Raw genomic sequence first — 19,768 nt, 5'->3', positions numbered from 1 at the left:
AGGTCAAGCTCCCCTGACTGCGATATTGCAAAAATCTATCATTTTATACATTATCTGAGTGTGTCTCACCAAAGAAAATCAGGCACAAAAGGGAAAAGAGCAAAGGGCTGGTATTGGCATTGGTGTTCTTTGGGCACGTTGAAGAAAATCACAACTCCAGACTGTCAATGTGGCCTGACAGGAGAGGGAAAACTGCAATGCGGAATCTTGGAGATCTCATGGTGCTTCCGGAAGATAACGTGCACTCCACCCCATCTGCGTGCTCTGAAGTGGATTGTATTGAACCTCACTGAATTCTCCATGCATTTCATCAAAAGAAATTCAATTCAAGCTTTCACGCAGGTGCTCTCCTGGAATTCAACTCAACACCAATATCATTTACCTCTCAGACAGGTGTGTTCTGAAGGGCGTTAAAGTTACTCTAACTGTTCTTCATACATTGCTCTGTCATATTTTACCCACAAGAAGCTAATACCAGTTCACATGCAATTTTTGTTTTACTCTTTGGATTTTGTAGCAATAGCAGTGTGCTTCTTTAGCTCCACATTCAAGGGAGAAGGCTTTGCATTGACTTAGCCACCTGAAAATCCCAACAGCAGAACCACACTGAAGTATACACACCCAAAAGAAACAACGGTTAATAATTAAATGTGCAGTGCCCTAAACAGATATATTAACATCATTCAGCACCAGTGTGACAGCAGTTTGTAAAGTCACCCGTCGTAATAACTCATATTTTGTGACAGACTTTCAGTGTGAAAATTTTCCCCTTGGCAGAACTTCGCTCTTCAGTTGAACTGATTTTGTGTATATTACATTTATCCCGCACTGAAAGAGCTTGCTTGGGAATAAAAACCTCATTTGCCACTGTGAGAGCAAGTGACAAACCATCAGACAGAATTTGCCTGCGCATACATGAAAGAAAACAGCACAACGCTCGCTCACTGCTGGAAATCAAACGCATGGTGACCCAAGGAATAAAATGCCCAGGACTTGAGTTGCACCCTTCTCTTATGTACTCTGGTAAAATCGCCACCCCAGATTTCTAACACCACTCGGCATATTTTGGGATTAATGTGCAAAGGCCCCAGCCCAGAATTAAGTCAAGGGCCACACGAGGTGCAGGGCTGGAGCTGCACTAACACTCAAGTGCTCCAAAAAGAAAGATGAGCCACAAATCTAAACCGAAAAACCAAACTCAGCAGATAATTTTAAACTGTGTGAATTCACCAGTCATTTAGAAGTGAAACACATTTTGCAAGTTAAAAAAAAAAAAAGTCCCTAATGTGTAAAAGTCTATTAAAATGGTGGTGTCTGAGTTGCGGACACAGGTACCAGAGAGTGACACAGACCAAGCTACCCCAGTTTCTCAAATTGCAGCAGTAAACAAGAGCTTCAAAGAGATTCATGTTTTCCCCAAGTACATTCTTCTGCACAGAATTCATCGACTGCCTGTGTTCTTCAGAAACCAACACCTACAAACACACAGTCCTTTCAGAATTGTCATTTTTCCTCCACAACAGACAGAAGTCCTGCTCTGTTTGTACTGGCCAAGATCCTAAACTGCTTGTCCCTGTGAGAAACAACCGTGGGCTTCTCTGTTCTGGGTTCGGCAGAGTGAAGAAAAGACGGTATTTGCATGATGCTATTTTTATAGAGTTTTAAGCCAAAGATTAATTCTGTGCATGATGTCTTTGTTTTCTAAAACGGTCAAAATATATTTCTGAAGTACTTTCAGAACTGCATATTTTTGTTCTTAACTAAATGAGGTGCCTGATAATTTGAGCTTATTATTTTAAGGGGGCAATTCAGCACGCACCTTGGATTAGTAGCTAATCTGCTTTCATATCTCATTAATGCTATAACCTTTGCAAAGGCATGAGAGCAGGAGGCCTTGTGATGATATTATAACACTAAAATCTTAATTAACTTTTGCAAACTGAAGTTTGTGAGTAGGATTACCCAGGTGATACGTGTATGAAAATTGGGATTTGTGGGGCAGAAGTTAAGCTATTCTCACGCTGAATCCAAAACAGGTTTTTATCGTGCAATGAACCGAGCCTGTACTACATATTTCAAGCATTTTTAAACATTTATGCAATTATTTTTTGCTTGTCACCTTCCTCAACAAAACTGAGAAGTGTTGAAATACCACAGCAGAACACTGTTCCCACTGTATTTACAGCAAGCCTTGGAATCACATAGGTTACAAACTACTCGTCAAATTTCCAACTTAATTTTTATAGACTCAAAGAAATGAAAATTCTGACTCTACCCAGAAAAACAGAACATGTTTGAGTAAGGTGGCCTTTCCTACCGTGTAAATATCGTATCAAAACTCCAATGACTCTAATTTCCAGTAACAAATGTGAGAAGAGTTTGTTTGAAAGATCAGACCACATTTTTTAGGAGATGTCAGTTTTTAGAAGACCATTTGCTAGGCTGCAATATTGCTGGAACAGGAGCACCTTTCTGGCCAGCCGCCTTACAGAAGTCGAGGACCATTTCACCCTGAAGGCGTTTGGTAAGGGATTTCCTATAAACAACTGAAACGCCAGCAAAGCCACTATCGTGCCTAGAGCAGAATCTCTGAGGCATTCTACTTTGATGTTATACAACAGCAAATGTATTTGCAAGCTATAGGATTTCTTTTGATATTTACCATATGTATGTATACACATGCATGCAAGACACACAAATATTCCCCTAATAGATGCAAGGATATGAGAGCAAAAGTAAGAAGGTTTTGTGTATTTTGTGGTGGGCAATTTTTAAGGAGAAAAAAAACAAACCAAAACAACAATGTGAATCATAATAATCGCTGTGTCTCACAGAAAGAGCAGTTCTAGCCCTGCCTTCATAAACCTATGTGAGAAAACAAGCAGTGAGAGAAGGAAAGCTCAGCATGGGGATCAGGGATATCCCACCCGCAGCACCCCCCGCCTGCTGGATCTGGGGGTGCCCAGCAGGGAGCATCCCCCCAAACATTCCTGTCCTCAGGACGGGCGCTCTCATGTTTCCCAGAGACCCTGCAGCACCACTTCAGAATTTCTTTCTCCCTTAGAGCAGCTGCACTCACTCCTGCTCACCCATTAAGAGCAGGAGCCAAGAGACTCAATCCCTTGTTTCTCCTTTTCAGGGTAACTTCAGCCATAGGCAACAGCATCTGAATCAGTTACTCAATCAACTGGCTGCTCCAGGGGAAAGAGAAACTAAGATTTTTGAGATTCATGGGGCTAGAAATTAGTGAAAAATATGGCACACAACCTGGAACCATCACTCAGAAGCATCGCACAGCCTGGAGGAAGCGCTGCTGCAGAGACACCACAAAAGGCCTCTTTGCATTGAGGCAGCAGCACTCTGTGCCTGCCGAGGCCACACAGGGCTACTTACGCTTAAACAAAACGGAACCATTCTTCTAGAGAGGTGCAAGGATCATAGCATGTGATGGCATATGTACGAAAATACTTTCACAAATGTGTAAGAATTGAGGGCATCTAGAAAAGACCTGGATCTTAAAAGCTAGCAATGGTGTGCATGTGTATACACATACCCAGGAAGTCCTTGGAGTAATGTAATAAATTAAAACTTCTTAATTAATTGATCCCTTAAAATTAAACGCATACAATGTAGCCGTGATAATTATTATACATATGACAAAAAATGCTCTCGCCAAAACTAATACAGTACAAAATCTCCCCCCTTCTCCCTTCCAAACTGTTTTGATGTTTTCTCCATTTTTCTCTATTTTTTTTTTTGGTTGGTTGGTTTTGTTTGTTGGTTTGTTTTTTTTCAATCTATTCACTAAAATACAAATGGGAAACTGTCTGTGCTAGGACCAAGTAACTGAGCGCAATTAGTAACAACAGCTGCTTTTCCTACAGAAACAATCCTTTGGTTTCTCCCCTGCCAAGGTTGAAACCTTCTTCTCCATTAACCTCTTTTCACTACACTATAGCATCCACCAATAAATGCATTGCTAGAGTAGTGAGGGGGGAGACGTGTTGAATTCCCAGTGGTACCTTTAAAACCTTCACTCTGGTGGGTGGGAGGGTGATCGTGGGAGAAACTGCTCTGAGCTCCAGTCCAGCAAAGCACCTGGGGCACGTTATTTTAGAATGATAATTTGATAGAGATTCAGACTTTTTAAAAGAGAAATTCAGGACTCATCAGGCTTGGGGACAGAGCCAGCTCTGCAATAACAGGCTGGTTTATAATTAGCATGAAATCCACCCAGTATCCAGCTCCCAAACCCATCACTGGCTGGGAAAAACATCATGTGTACAGCAGGGGCACTGACGAGAACACAGCACTCCTAAGCTACCGCTAAAGACAAGAACTGAGTTACCAGACCTGCACAACAAAGCCTGGAGCCCGATAGCTGCAGGGAGCAGGAAACCCATGGGATTCCTCGCTGCCATGAGTTCAGACCCATCCTTACTGCCAGCCAGGTCAGATGATCAAACCTGATAAATTCCTTGGGTGCCGTCACTGGGGACTCTCATGTTTTATTCAGTGCCTTCTTCACCATGGGGCAGAGTTTCAAACCCACGACAACCGCAGGCAATGAAGAGGAACAGCAAAGACTCAGGGAAATACAGGTTTCATAAAAGAAACTCTTCCTCAACTTGCCCAAACAAGGAATTTCCAAACTGGGATTTAAAGCCTCACAACCAGTGTGTCATTCGGTGATATTTCTCTTTCCTCCCAACAGTATGAACCAACCATTTTAATAATCTAGACAGCCAGCCTGTCTGGGGTTGGCATTCACCCAGCATCACACCTAAAAGAGCAGGAGTGAGTCCAAATTTTGTTCTTCTTTATCTTATTGAGGCTCTGAATGGCTAAATTCCTTGCTATGGTTCTAACGTGAAATCTGAAGGATAATTATCAATACAAACCCCAAGAAAAATTATTTATCATTAAGAAACAGATTTCCTAAAAACACCGATAAAATTAAATCAAGCAATGCTGAATGTAGAATATATAACGTGTGGTCTGAAGGACACATAGAAATTGCCCTGAAATACGCTATTAAACAAGGTAGCAATGCATCTGTCAGACTGTTACCCTATTTTTAAAGACAATTTAATACCTTAGGCTATGTAGGATTTTTTTTTTTCTAAATTCAAATCCTTTACAGTGATGCAAAAGCTCCTCTTCTTCCTCTTTGAGCCTCCCCCTCCTCCTCCTCCTGCTCTGGAGCTGTATCTCCCTAGGCCTTGAGCCAGCATAGAGGAATAAAATTTTGGGAACAATATGCTCAGTGACTGTGAAAAAGGAATGGCATGCCAACTACTTGTACCTCCCGCCAACTGCTCCTTAAAGCATTAGTTGCCACTAGGTCTGGAGAAGTCACTTTGCCCCAATTCTGCCAGACAAAAGGCAAAACACTTGGGGAGCCCTTTGGAAAGGGGGGTAAGGGGATGGAGCAAAATCAGAAAGGGCCCAGCTGCCTGGGAGGGTGCCACGGACTAGTGTAACTCATGAAACATGAGAAGGTTTAGTGACTTAACATTGTTATTATTAGCAATAGTATTTCATAAAAAGCACTAATATGGTTACATTTTGCTCCACCACCTCAGAAACATCCCAAACTCTTCCCCATGAGGCCGCCTGGCTTCCTGCAAGCGGCTGCTGTCTGCAGCAGCTCCAAGAACCTTCACGTGTATTTTGAATTTCCAGGCCTGCTTTCAGCCCCCAAGGCCGACTTTGCTCAACTCCAGAACAGAGGCCATGCTTGTTCTTGGTTTAATTTTTTTTAATTATCACAAAATGGGGGGAAAAGTTCCGAAAGTCCCCAATCTGGTAACTGTTTGGTACCTTCTGCTTCCTAAACAGACCCAACCTGGGAAAAATTTTGATACAGATTATCTACAATTCCTTGACTCACCTCCTCAGTAAACCAGCACCATGTCAGAATCTCTTGGGTGGAGTGTTTTCCCCCACAATCCCTCTTTTGTGAAGTTTTATTTTCAGAGGAACATGTCAACAGTTTCATCAATTCAGTTCCTGCTGTTTAATGCAACTATGTGGAAAATGCCCTCATACTACAGAAGAGGGCAATTACAGCACATGAATTCTTGAAGTGCAAATATCTAGTTGGTAATGTTTAAAATCTGCTCCTCGGCAGTCAGTCAGACTTTGTGTGTCCCCGTGTACCTATCCAACCGCTACAATGCTCTTCTGGGTCTCCTGAACAGAAAGCATCGCTACACAAATTCATGAAGCTAAGTGGGATCCTGCCACTGATTTTTTTCCTTGCCTTCAGTATCTTTTCTCATTCATTTCTTCATGTTGACAATAATAATTTCTTGAAATTCAGAATGTCTTAAATTAGTTGTTATTACTACATCTATGATCGGCAGCCTGGTCCTCATTTGGACATGCTTGCCTAAACATACTGTGCCTAAATACACTGTTGACCCTGGAAATCTGCTGCTTTCTTCATGCCTTTGGCCATTGGGGTGCATCAGCCAGCTTGGAGTTTGTGTCTGCAGAGCAGCACTTGCAGTGGCAAAGGAGAAAATTAAGCAAATCCAGCAGCATATGCAAAAACTGAAACTTCTTCAAGCTTTAAAGTTACCAAAAATGAAGCACCAAAGTGAAAATACTTTCAGACAAGTTGTTTCCCTCCAAAACACGTGTGACTACTGAAACCTGGCTTTACCATCACGGATTGTCACCCGGGGTGTGATGCACCCCTGGGAGCACATCGGGGCTCCAATGGAGCCGCAGTGGGATCACAAAATGGGAAAGACAAACAAAATATCCTGGAGAGCCTTAGGGGAATGTAAATAGCATTTGGTTTTCCACGCAGTGAGTATGTTACTAGTGAAAAAGCATCTTGCTTCATATATAATTAGTTAAATAATGATACATCTTCAATCATACAACAAAGCAGATGATATTTCTCTTTCCCAAGTCTTTTGACAGAACTCAAATGAACAAATCCTCTGTAAATTGGCTGCTGATCTGTGTGCAGGAAAAGATTAAACAGATTTGCTGGATTATTCATCAAACCATTGCGTCCATTTAATACCTAATTTTGTTCATAAGAAAAAGAAGAAAATTTATCTGTCAATGCTAAAAGCTGAATCAAAATACTAAACTTGATGAATGAATCAAGAGGTGACGCAGGGCAGGGTCAGCTAATGAATTTGTAGCTGGCCCTTTGGCCATCACGTTGCTCCTGCTCTTCAGCTGGGTGATGGCGAATAAAGGAAACTACAGAATCATCAAATGTCCAGAGTTGGAAGGACCCACAAGGATCATCGAGTCCAAGTCCTGCCAGTGCTTGGGAAGGGCCTGGGCAGCTTTCTAGCCCTGCTACCAAAGTAAACCAGTCTCTAAAGCCTGCCTATTATTTGGTTGTATCTAGAAACTCAATATATCTAAATAAATGTAAAGACTGCATGGTAAACACCTGACCACCTACAGATAGACACATCTTTTTGCTTTTCAGGATAACAACAGAGCAACAGCTTTGTCCTCCCCATCCCTCCCTGCACTGCTCAGAGTGGTTGGGAATGTGAAATTTTTTTCCTGGGGTTATGACTTTTACACACATCATGAGGACTCTTCTAGACGAAGCAGGAGCATTTCTATTCACAAAGCAGCAGCAATTTCCATGACGACTGGCAGGGTGATTTTGTTTGCTGTTTGTTTGCTTACATGTTTTATTTTTTTGAGAGCGAGCAAGCGTTTGTTCAACTGACATTGCATTAATGAGCTGCTAATTCTATCCATCCTGCTGCGCTCATGCCAGTATTTTTGTCTTGGGAGAATCTGGGTCTTACACAGATGAGAAAAGGTTATCTGAATATATATACATATATATGTATATATGTTTGTGTGTGTGTTTTTAATGTGTTGACAAGGATCCCTATATTTTAAATCCTTTATTCACAGGGAAAAACTAGTTTTCCCATGTGTATCAGAAATGAACACTGATCAAATCATTCCAAAAACTAAAGCAAACCTGATTTTTTTCTGGGTCTAGAAAGCCAAGCATCTCAAAATTGCAGTGACAGGGGAAGGATAAATTGTGCGCTTCAAAACATATATATCTTCAAACCAATTTAATACTCAAAGGATTTGAGAAAGAGAGGGGAGGAGCTTTCACTTCATGGCTCTCTTTACATAGAATTTCTTCATAAATGGAGATGGAAATCATTATCTAGATGGGAAGTCATACATAAAGCATTAGCAACTTCCATTTACAAGCAAATTAGCTATTATTGCATCACCTTAGAACACTATACTGGGTTTAAAACTGAATTAGACTGTCGCTGTAATAGATGGAGTCTAAAAACCCTCTTTTTTTGCTCCATTCTGGAGCTTGGTTTTGCTCAAGCATCACCTTCCAGAGCCTCTCCCCTGTTCCCCAGCTCACAAGCAGCATCCCTATTCTGCAGCGGGGATTTCCAGCTCAAACAGGGGACATGGTACCGCAGATCCCTGGTCCATCAGCTCTTTACAGCTCCTTGAGGCCTCTTCATCATCAGGATGCTCCAAAACCCTTCAGTCAAGTTAGGTCCTTAATACAGCATCGTCTACATTTATCGTACGGTTTAAAATACAAATCTGTGAGCTGAAACTGCGAAGATTGCATTTTAGAATAAACCTCCAATTTAGGCATTGATTTGCCATGTAAGGGAGAAAACTACAATTTAGTGCTGAGGATAAGAAAGTACAATGAATTTATGTAATTCACCTTGGCATGGAGAGACTGGTCAGCTCCCAGAGATTACTTAGCACTGCTAAATGCTGCTATATACTTGCTTTTCTTGCAGATTATATGTGACAAGAATAGTCTTGGGGAGTTATTACATAAGAAGGACTATTTAAAGTTTACTCATTTTAGTGTAATTCTAACATTTCTAAATTCAAACCAGCTGCTGCTGCTTCTTCTGATGGTGAAGAAGCTCCAAGAATCTCTGATACAGAAAATATATTCTAACTTCATAGCTCAGTGTTTCACATTGGGAGGTGACTTTATTAACCACAGTGCACTACATTACAACCTCTCCTATTGATAATTTCCATGTGCACCATGCACTGCACACTGCAGAACATCCCGGTGAACTCTAATGTCACTGCCCTACTACGCACAAGCCCTATTCTTGTAGTTGTACAGATTTACTAAGGAAAAAAAGATTTTTGAAGAAAGACAACTTGTGCTGACCCCTGAATACCTAATTTGAGTGTACACCAGCGTATCACCAAACCAAAGGGGCCCTTTGCAAAACAGGTTTAAGTTTTTGTTGCCCGTCCAACTGAACCACAGTACGTTAAACACCAACACTTCTAATAACAGAATACAATTTAACTTCACCAAAAAATGGTGTTTGAATATTAGTAGTGAGTTTCTTTCTTCGTGCAGATTCCACTGTTAGGGCACAGAATTTGGTTAAAGGGATGCCATCAGCTTTTGCATTTGCCAACACCACCAAATAAAAGCATCAAGATGACCCACATGAGGATCACACACTGGAATTATTCGGCTTTTAAAGGAGCTTCTGAAGTATGCTGTGCACAAAGATGCCATTTCACGGAAAACAACTGTTCCAGGACATCATATGGCAATCCACCCCAATCTAAATATAATATGCACCTACATCTCAGAACATAAAAATTGTTCCACAATCTCTTATGTAAAATGAGCACTGACCTTCCTTCTTGTGCCAATTCCATGCTGCTTTTCTGTAGAAAGCACTTCATCTGTGTTACTTGGTCAGAACAAATTTCATTAATACTGCTTAGCAGCTTCCAAATGAGATACTGTAAAGAGCTACTAAAATACATGCAAGATTCCATTTACTCGCTCTCAAAAAACAGATTGAGAAATATATTACTGTGTGGCACGTATGATGCAGCATTTTATATAGAAGTAATCAGGAACACCACATCTAAAAGGGATAATTAAAAGGGGGAAAAAAAAAAAAAAAGCAAAGAATCCAGATTTAAACCTTGGCAGTTCCCATATGACAAACTATTTTGAGAAAACATCCATATCAACTTAGATTAATGCAGATTAATTTTTACAGTTATTCTAATACAGGTGACAAAAAGAAAATCCTCTCAAGCAGAAGTGATAGATTTCAATCATTAGGTGATAAAAGCTGCCTAACTAATCTAATACTTCTATAATTTCCAGGGACACCTGTTTAATGCTGCACATCTCTTGTTTTCTAAAACATTACCAGGTTCCTGCTGACGCAAGTGATTCAGGCACAGCCTCCAGAGCAGGTTGGCAATTTTACCTCACAGTTGAGGTACACAAGAGCACAATTTCATTCATTCAGCTTCATACCCTCTAAGACCAACATCTGTCACCTTCCACATCAGATCCAGAGCAGTATTTGTTCTCCACAGCACATAACATCATTTCCATGTGCACAGTTATCAGCGCAGCAAATCTATTTGCACATTCCTTTGGAATGTCTGAAAATCATTCCTTAAAAAGGGTATAAAGGGATTAACAAAAAGCAATATCCTCCTTCAAGAAACATCTAACGCCAATAGAATGGAAAATTACCACGGTTCTGTAGGAAAAGACCCCCAAAGCGATAAACCTTACTTGTGCAAGGTGTGAGACGGCCGGTCATTTTTCTCCAGTTGCCCGTAGCAGCTGGTTTTTGCTTCAGGAATGAAGGAATATTTTTCCAGCATGGCTGAGGCAGCGGTGGCAATAATGCCAAGGCCATCTCGTACCCGAGCTTCTAAACTGTAGTCCCATTCATCATAAGATGCTGAAATGAGTCCTGAAGGGAACTCCTTGGGAGTGATTTCTGTGTTGCCACTAACCAGGCTGGGAACTATCCAAAAGAAATCGTAGCCAGTGAGGCCCAGGGAACGAGCCTCATCCAGTATGTAGACAGCTTCATCCTTGGAACAATAGAGCAGGATGACGGATGAATGGATTTTCTTCAGCTGAATTTGGGTCTTGGCATCTCCAAAGGCGGTATCGAGTATGATGACATTCTGCATGTCCCAGCCCACAAAACTATTTTCCACTGTGGTCTTAATGATGTTGATGAAGTCCCGGTATCCAGGGAAAGTGGTGGTCACCAGAGAGAACACGTGCCAGTCATAATCCTGCATGATCTTCAGCATGACAATGGCTTCTTGCTGGATGGAAGCCCCAAACTGGAAGAACGTGGACATCACATCCTAGAATACCAAACACATTGAAAGATTATTAATATTGTACAAGCCTGGAGGGAACAGAATCTCTAAATCTTCTTCTCAGTTTGATCCACTATGGCTACCACACCTTCATTGCATTCAAATAACTTTCTGTGCATTATCATATTTATATTGTTAATAAGCAACATCAATCATAAGTAAGCTCATTAAAATATTTGCCAAAAAGATACAGATATTTACACAAACATATTTACGTAGGAAAATTCTGAGTGCTCGATCACTTGAAGAGCTCGAATCAGTACGTACTGACAAAGCTCCCCAGAGACAGCCACCCACTGTCAAACATCTCCAGCAGGTAGCTTTACATTCACCAAACCCATTAGGAATGTGACCTGGTAAATTCATACCAGGTTTTAGTTACAATGGAAATAAACTGCAGTGCACATGCTGTCTGTACATGAAGAAGTGGGGTACTCCCAGCCCTAGTGTCAGAGGGATCTTCAATCCCACAGGTTCACCGGACTTAGTAGAAGCTGCCAAACTCCACACAAGCAGATTTATCATGGGTTCTGTGCTGACCACGCTCCATTGGGAGCAGACAACCCTTTGATGCCCAGTGTAGGATGAAGAGGATGGGGCTCCAGGGACGAGCAGCAATGTGCCCGTGTCCTCAGGAAAGGACTCAGTAGAGATAAATTCAAGCAATGGCTGCCTGACGCAACTGTGCTGTCAGTTTGCAAGGAAACCTGTTTCTAATATTTGTTTTAGGCTTCTACAGTAATCACAACATTTTATACAGCATAAGGATGGGTGCCTCTTATTTTAATAACATCTATCAGAAATAGGCAACACAATAACATATTTTGTTGGCACTAAATTTATGAAAATTTTCATTGGTCTATTTTTAACAAGTTGCTGTAAGATTTAAATTCATTTTTGAATTTTGCGTGTTAGGTTTATATACATCACAATTATTAGAGTACCAAAACAACACAGAAGCTTTATCATTCTTTGTTTTTATTTTACTTCAGTAGTGGCAGCTTACGTGCATCATTTTCAGATAGAGAAAGCACAAACTCCTGATGGAAGAAAAAAAGCTTATAATTTAAAAATAAGATATTATCCATTCAAGATTTCTTATGCAGCCTTTACAGGAAAGACACACATGGTGATTTTAATTCAAAGAGTTTTATGAACATGGTTGCAAACTGGTATCCTATTTCATACTTGCAGGGAACAGAAACAGATTAATTGACTTGGGTTTCATGGCAAGGTGAGGTTAAACATACAATTATTAGCAAGAAAGGTAAATTAGCTCTACAAGTTCTGTATTCTATCTATGGAAACCTATTCAGAGCAAATTGAGTATCTATATATTTTTTTAATAGAAGATGAGGGGTGTTATTACTTCCCAAGTGTTAAGAAAGGGTTTTATATAGTTTGACAGCAATAAAAGTCTTATGACTTGTGTCAGACCACAAAGACCAATATTGAAGGTACAAAATACACACGACTGGTGGCAATGAAACCGTCGGCCACGGCTTCTTTGGTACCTTCAAGATAGTTTTTTGAATGTCAGTGCCAGATCTGCAGTGGTTTGGGGTTAATTACAGATGTTTTAAAACATATTTAGGAGAAGAATTGAATTAGGATTGATTGCCAAATGCTTCTAGGAGCTATTATTCTGGTGACCTGACGTGTACACTTAAAAACGAACAAGCAAACAAGCTTTTCATCTGAGGACACAGCTATAGAAACCCAGCACACAATAAAGCTGCTCAAATGGTTTCATTACTGATTCACTATTAAAAAGTAAATTAGATATATGGAGACACCACCATGAATCCAAGTTTGCTGTAACTTCCTAACTGAACATTAAAAAATATAGGAATGTAAAGTCAATCACTTCAGTTTTCTTCTCCAGCCTTGATCTTATACTGTTTTTTCACTTGTGATTGTGCTAGATAACAGTAAAAATAAGTAATTCACAGTAAATTAAAGAGATTTCTTCCAGTACATCCTTCTACTCTATCGCATTTCCATGGGACTCAAGGCTACTAATGCAGCGGAATAATTCCTTCAAACAATCCGTAAGCTGGGTTCTTTGTGCACCAGAAGGAATTTCTCCCAGAAGGTCCCTGCAGATGAAGCATTTGAGGGCAGAGACCAATGCACATGGGCATTTCCAGCTGCCACCCAACCACTCCATCGCATTTTAAACCCAGTGCAGCCCTTGGCATCTGTCCTGGCCATGAACAAAGGTCTTGTGCACAATGGCCTGTGGCGTATTGCAGGAGCCTGACAACACAAGGAGAGCACTAAAAATACCAACCTGCCTTTTCTAAACATTTCCTTAGAAAAAGAGCATACAAAAGGAGTTTTGGTTCAACATTTTTGTACAGTTCCCACCCATATTGCATGAATCCTTTCCACATAATTGTGAATACCAACTTGAGTCAAAATCAGGTGATTCTAATGAATTTGTGATCAGAATGGTGGGGAAAAAAATGTAATTATATGGTGAGCACACCATATAACTTCTGATCTGAAGAAATTCATGTAGCTCCACTGACTTCATGTGATGCTTTTATAGAGGTGAAGATCTGACTGTATGTGTTTGCAATGAATTTGAAACAGATGGAAGATTAAAAGGACATTGCAGCCTTAGGAAGTTCAGTATATATCTAAATGCCTACAAGAAGAATATTTAAGGACATATTAAGTTTAGGGGAGAAATAAAAAGTTTAGTGAAAAAATAGCAAATAACTAAATAAAACTATAAGGGACTCAATTATTGTATCCTTAAACATCTACAGAACTGTTCATTTTGGGGTTTTTAAAGCTTCACATTTGTCTCAAAAAGCATCATTATTCTTCTGCTTTATACAGACCTAGTATTTTGTTACACACGTAGCACTGAAGTTGTACTTGTCTGTATTTGAAAGCAAACTAAACTGATGTTTGTAAAAAACCAAATTTATTCCATTATTTTCATTTAACTGTCATCTTGCCATCTATCAAGACATCCATCTAAGTCATTGCTGAAGTAGGAATAGATGTAATACATCTTTACATCAGAAATATCTTTATTTTCTTTCTTCAGCGGCCCCACTATTGAGACTACTGGTGGAGGAAGCAGGGAAGTTGCACCTCCTATCCCATACAATAAACTTTTATCCAAAGGAATTCCACACATAAATCTCAAAGCATGAAAATCCCAAGAATGTTACACTGACACGAGCAAAAAATTAGTTAGAAGTAGTTGTGGAAATGATTAAGCAATGCTTTAATTGATTTTTCTGTTCTAGCTTCTTAGCTAGGTTCTTCCACAGCCATATCAAGAAGAACAGCCATGAAAAGAGAAGGAAAAGAACAAATGAAGAGGTTTTGTTTGCTTCTGTCTTGCACATGAACATATAGGTTATAGCAAAACATCTCCCCATACGTTTCACACCAGAAGGAAGCAATCCTTCAACTGCTTCTTGCTTACCACTGTTACTCAATTTTGTATAAAATACAGAATTCTGTCATTACCAGAAAACGGCACTTCAGAATTCCCATGCTCATGCACAAAACAGCAGCTCTCCCTGCTGCTGTCATTTCATAGACTAATACATTAAAGCAAGTTGCTTTATAATTAGTGTACAGCATCTATAAATCCATCACTATTGTCAGAATTGCACATTTCACTTCCTCAGTTCCAACAAATTACAGGAATATTTCTCTCCAAACATCCTCCTCAGCTATTTCCATGACATCTTATTTTCCCAGTTCCAGTTTTTCCACAGGATCAGCAGCTGCTGAGGAAAGCGCTGCCAGGACTTTATTCCTACTCGGGAAAAACCTGCAGCAGTTGGTTAGTTAAAGAATGTTTGTTATCCATTATAAAATAGTATAGCTTTTGCTACATGAAAATCAAATGCCAAACCAGAACAAAACAGGGGTCAACATAAGACCAAATCAATTTTCCACTTGGCAGACTTGTCGAGGAGGGTTGTTTTGCTGGTAAGACAATATTATGACAGGGAGCAAAAACCAATATGAAATACGGTTTAGAAAGCAATCCAGAGGATGATTATATTCAGCTAGACACAAAATCATAATGACAGGACTGCAAGTAGGACTTCAAACTTATCTTAATTACTTAATTCTGATTTTTTATCTTCCACAGAGGCGCAGCAAAAATGACTCTTCTCCTATTTTACACCACTGTAAATTCAATATTCCATTTTTATAACAGATTTAAAGCAAGTGGTGCTAGGTCTACATGCAGAGTGCAAGCTGATTCCTGTTTAGTGAATTATAGTGGTTATTTGGCATTTTTATGAAGACTGGAAAAACTGAAAGCTAGGAATTAGTCATGAATTTAAGCTACTTTTGCATCGCATCAAAAATATACAGAAGGAAATTATTTGTACCAATCTCAAAGTAGGTAAATAATGGATCTTTCAGTGTCTTAACTCGGTACTATTTTTCTTGGATTACTTGAAATAATGTAATGCTCCTCAGGTAAATGTGAAGTGAGTTGTGTTCAGCTGTCATTAATAATTTGGTTTCAGCCATACGGTCTTGCTTTGTGGTACTGTACAGCCCCACCAAAAACTTCCCGTAAATGCAAACACTGAAGCGGAGGAGCTGAAAGGAAAACCTTGCCTCCCAAGACACCCTGCACATTTCTAAACTCTTGAGTTATTAAATTCCTGCCTCTATTCATTAACAGTGTATAACATGCAATTCCCAACACAAATATCTCACTGAGGCGCCCAGGGAAAAAAAACACCCCCATTATCACCATGGGAGCAATTTGGGGGGAAATTATACAAAATTATGTACTTTCAGGCAAAGCCGAGCAACGTGTGAGGGTGGAAATAATTTAGTAATTATTACCAACAGCAGAAAAGACTTGTTACCCAAGGACCTGTCCTCTCCTTGGCTCCCACACGGCAAAAAAGTGCCTGACCCCCACCCGCAGGGTTCTCTGCTGAACCCCGCACAGACCTGTGAATGTGTCTCACCATTTGTCACGGAGAAAACCAAGGCCTTCCAGCAGAGCTAGAAAAACCATGTCCTTTAACCAGTGCAAATGCAGAGCCAAGAAATATATAAAGGTCAACAAAAAGGACAAACCGAGGCCTTACTTTTTATTTTAAAAGTTTGCTCTGGGAGAGGAATACTCAAGTTAGAAAAGGGCAGCAGCAGGCAGGGGAGTACATTATGGCTTTCTGACATCTGACATGTCCCCTTTTATTATTTCAAGGAATAAATATCAGAGAAACGCGAATTTGAAAGGTTAGCACCGGCTTAATCAAGCATGTTCTTTCCCATTTCCAGAGGGAGTCTGCAAGGATTCATTTTGCAGAGGCTTCTGTATTTTCAGGTCATGATTTCATCTTAAGAATTTTGCTAGAGAATGGGTAGGGTTCGTTTTGTTTTGTTTTTTTCTTTAATGTATCCATTTAATTTTATACTACTGGTTTGGCTTATCTGGCCCTGCTGTAAGAGTTGAAGTTGGACACTATTTCTTCTATACCAGAATAGCAAATAACCACAAAGGAATAACAACAGGGTTTCTACAGATCATTGCAGAGTCCACTGGTTTTTGATCTTTTACATTCTTCAAATAATAGACTGTCATGTCTAATGAATTAAAATAACTCTACATGCCATCAGAGTGAAACAACATAACTTAATTATGGAAGACGAGTAGTTTTGCAGAGAGCTCATGAACTATTCCCTGGGCTGGAACACGCTCTCTGGGTTTCCATTCATGGGTTGCTCAGCATTGGAAATTGCGGTGTGTCGGTCTGAGCTCCCGTTCAACCAGGACAGGCAAGTGAAAATGCTGTCAAAGGCTGAATTGACACCAACAACCTGGTGACCAAACTTGATAAAAATCCTGAAAATATTAATGTGAGCTGGCAGGGATGTTTGTGTGGTCATTTGATGAAAGGTTTATTCACCAGATGCCTCCTTCCTGGATGAATTTCAACTTCCACTGTTACAGAAGTGCCTCGCACTGTCAGTATTTCAATGAGGAAGGGCAAAATTGTGGTTCTACAAAAAGGCAGCATGGAGCTACTTGGATGAGTAACAGTGATTGTACATCTTTAGGGGTGAAAGAGAATTCCAGCCTGTAAAAACAAGTACTGATGCCTGCACGGAAGATAAGAGAGAATACAAATAATATTTGCTTTGTATTTTCAAATATTTCTTGGATATAAATCAGTCACTCTTTAACCCATACAGGAGTGTGGTGCTGTACATCAGTGTAAAGTGTCATCATTATCCTAAAATATTTTTCTTTATGGAGAACATTAGAGCAAATGAGAAACTTTTGTACAAATCTAAGTATTTCACCATGAAAATAAATATTGAAAAAATGTTTGTGACCTAATATATCAATTAGTTAGCAAGAAGGACAGATCCTCAGGTCATAGATTATGATACATCATAACAAAGTCATGCTGACTATGTTAGAAGAAAATGGGGTCCTGGTCCTGTTCTCCCCACAGCAAGTTTAGAATGAACTGATGATGATCTATTCTGTACAGGTTATGTACCTGGATGAAAAAAATAACAATTAAATGATGCTATAAAATGAGGTAGAAAGAAGCCCAAACCACGATTTTACTGCAAGCCTTTCAAAGTGTATTTGTTGGAAGGAGGAAAGCCTAGATTTATTTTCAGAAACAAAAAGAAACCAATCGTTTTTCAGAATCATAGAAAGCTTTTCACCAGGTAACAGAAATTTTAAAAAGCATTAAAAGAGCATCAGTGAGCTTGTGAATCAGCCTGGTGAAAGACCCAGACTCAGCAAATCCAGCCGGGATGGACACAGAGGTCCATGGAAGGGACAAGGCTGGATAACTTTCCTCTTCCAGTACTAGTTTAACTGGAACTCACATAATTTACCTCTAGAAATAAAATACCACAAAGACATGGGATGAATGAAGGATACCACCCGAATTAGCCAGCTGATAGGTCTCTAGCAAATAAATAAAACTCTTGGTATATAGAATATCCATCCCCACTGTCCCACTCTCTTACATTCGCACTGGCCCATTATTTGCCATTGTTTCACACCAGTGCAGAGATATTACATATTTTACTACCAAAGCGCAGTGCTGGGTTGTGTGGAATTTCTCACCTTCCTCAAGTTTCAGTCTGTGACTATAGAGGATTATCTATCAAATCAATTAGTTAACATAGTTGAACCACATCTGCTCCCATAAGGCCATCAGAGATGAGCTTCTCTTGATTCATGGGCAACTGGGGGAATTTTAATGGATATAAAATCAAAGCACTTAGTTAACAGTGAGTCATATTATTTTTTGGAGCAGAGAGCTAGTTCCAATGATATATCTTCAAAACAACCCTACTGTTAATTGCCATGTTTACTGAAAACAACCCTGTATATGGGGTTTAACTGTCTGGTTTCACAATGAGACCCTTCTAGCAGGTTTTGGTACAGGCAGACGGATCTCTGACACAAAGGAAGATTCAAAAATTCCCAAGGAAGTCCAAAAAGAGAAACAAATGAAAAAGCAGTGGGTTATCATCCTCTTTCAAGAAAAAACTGAAGCTTGTTAATCTCTGTTTGTAAAATTTTCAACAAATAAAGCTTTATTCTAATAGTTTAATCTTACAAACTTTACTACCCAAAAGGGTTACATCATCAGTCTTTAAAAAGTGCAACAGCCACATTTTGTCAGATTAACAGATTTTTACAGCACTTGCCTATATTTTTAAGCAGCCATCAAAATCAATTTTGCTCTACCCCACTTGTAAGTTTAAACATGCACACAAATTATTGTGAACCATCTGCAGAATCTGCTAGAATCCAATTTAGTTGACATGTTTTTGGGTACCCACTAAACTAAAACATGTCTATTTGCTAATATTTTTTTCAGTTTAATGGTAGTATTTTAGCAAAGCAAAATTTCGTGTGCTTACATTGCTTTGCTGTGGAATCAAAATTTATGTTGTTTGAGTAGCTTATGGAAATTTTCAAGAATCGATGCCATGATAAATTTTCATTGCAGTTATTTGGTATCTAACACACTAACCATTTAACTATAAAGATGATATCACAGGGTAATTTAGATATGTATCTTATATCCCAAGCCCATAGGAAAAGTGCTTCAGAACACGGACTTAGAGTGGTTGAAGACAAGTCTGATTCTCTGTTCAAATTTTCTATCTCATCCAGTACAAATACTGCACAAGAAAATTCTGCACGACAACCTGCTTACAGCAACATTTGCAAAAGGATTTTCATACAGTTTTAAAACCAACACCATCCAAACTATCAATCCTGGAAAAACAACATTTCAATATGCTACAGCCAAGAATCCAGCATTAGATCCAGAATCAGTAACAATTTAGCATTTAAAGGCAGTTGAATCAAGCCAAAGAGACTGATTACTTGTAGTATGTATTGCATGTGTGCATAAATGCCATACAGTATCTAGAAAGATATGCATAATTAAATATCAATAAAAAAGCCGTAAGATATCATCTCCTTATCTGAAAACATTTGGTCCCAACTGAAGGCTAAAATACTTCTCACTTGTGTTGAGATGGGAAGCCAGAAAACCATTAGATAAGTCATTTCCAT

The 19,768-nt window shown here is 39.5% G+C and overlaps 1 protein-coding gene across 4 annotated transcripts in view; it reads right to left on the bottom strand.

The window, feature by feature from the left end:
• GRIN2A (glutamate ionotropic receptor NMDA type subunit 2A) overlaps positions 1–19,768 on the bottom strand; it is a 175,693-nt gene that overhangs the window by 69,371 nt on the left and 86,554 nt on the right. For all 4 annotated transcript variants that reach the window (XM_071814972.1, XM_065850551.2, XM_071814973.1 and 1 more), the window contains exon 4: positions 10,583–11,175. In XM_071814972.1, coding sequence (XP_071671073.1) covers positions 10,583–11,175 — 593 coding nt within the window. The remainder of the gene's footprint in view (positions 1–10,582; positions 11,176–19,768) is intronic.

The sequence above is a fragment of the Patagioenas fasciata genome, chromosome 15 (assembly GCF_037038585.1).
Source record: "Patagioenas fasciata isolate bPatFas1 chromosome 15, bPatFas1.hap1, whole genome shotgun sequence".
Taxonomy (NCBI): domain Eukaryota; kingdom Metazoa; phylum Chordata; class Aves; order Columbiformes; family Columbidae; genus Patagioenas; species Patagioenas fasciata.
This window is presented reverse-complemented; position numbering and strand designations above follow the sequence as displayed.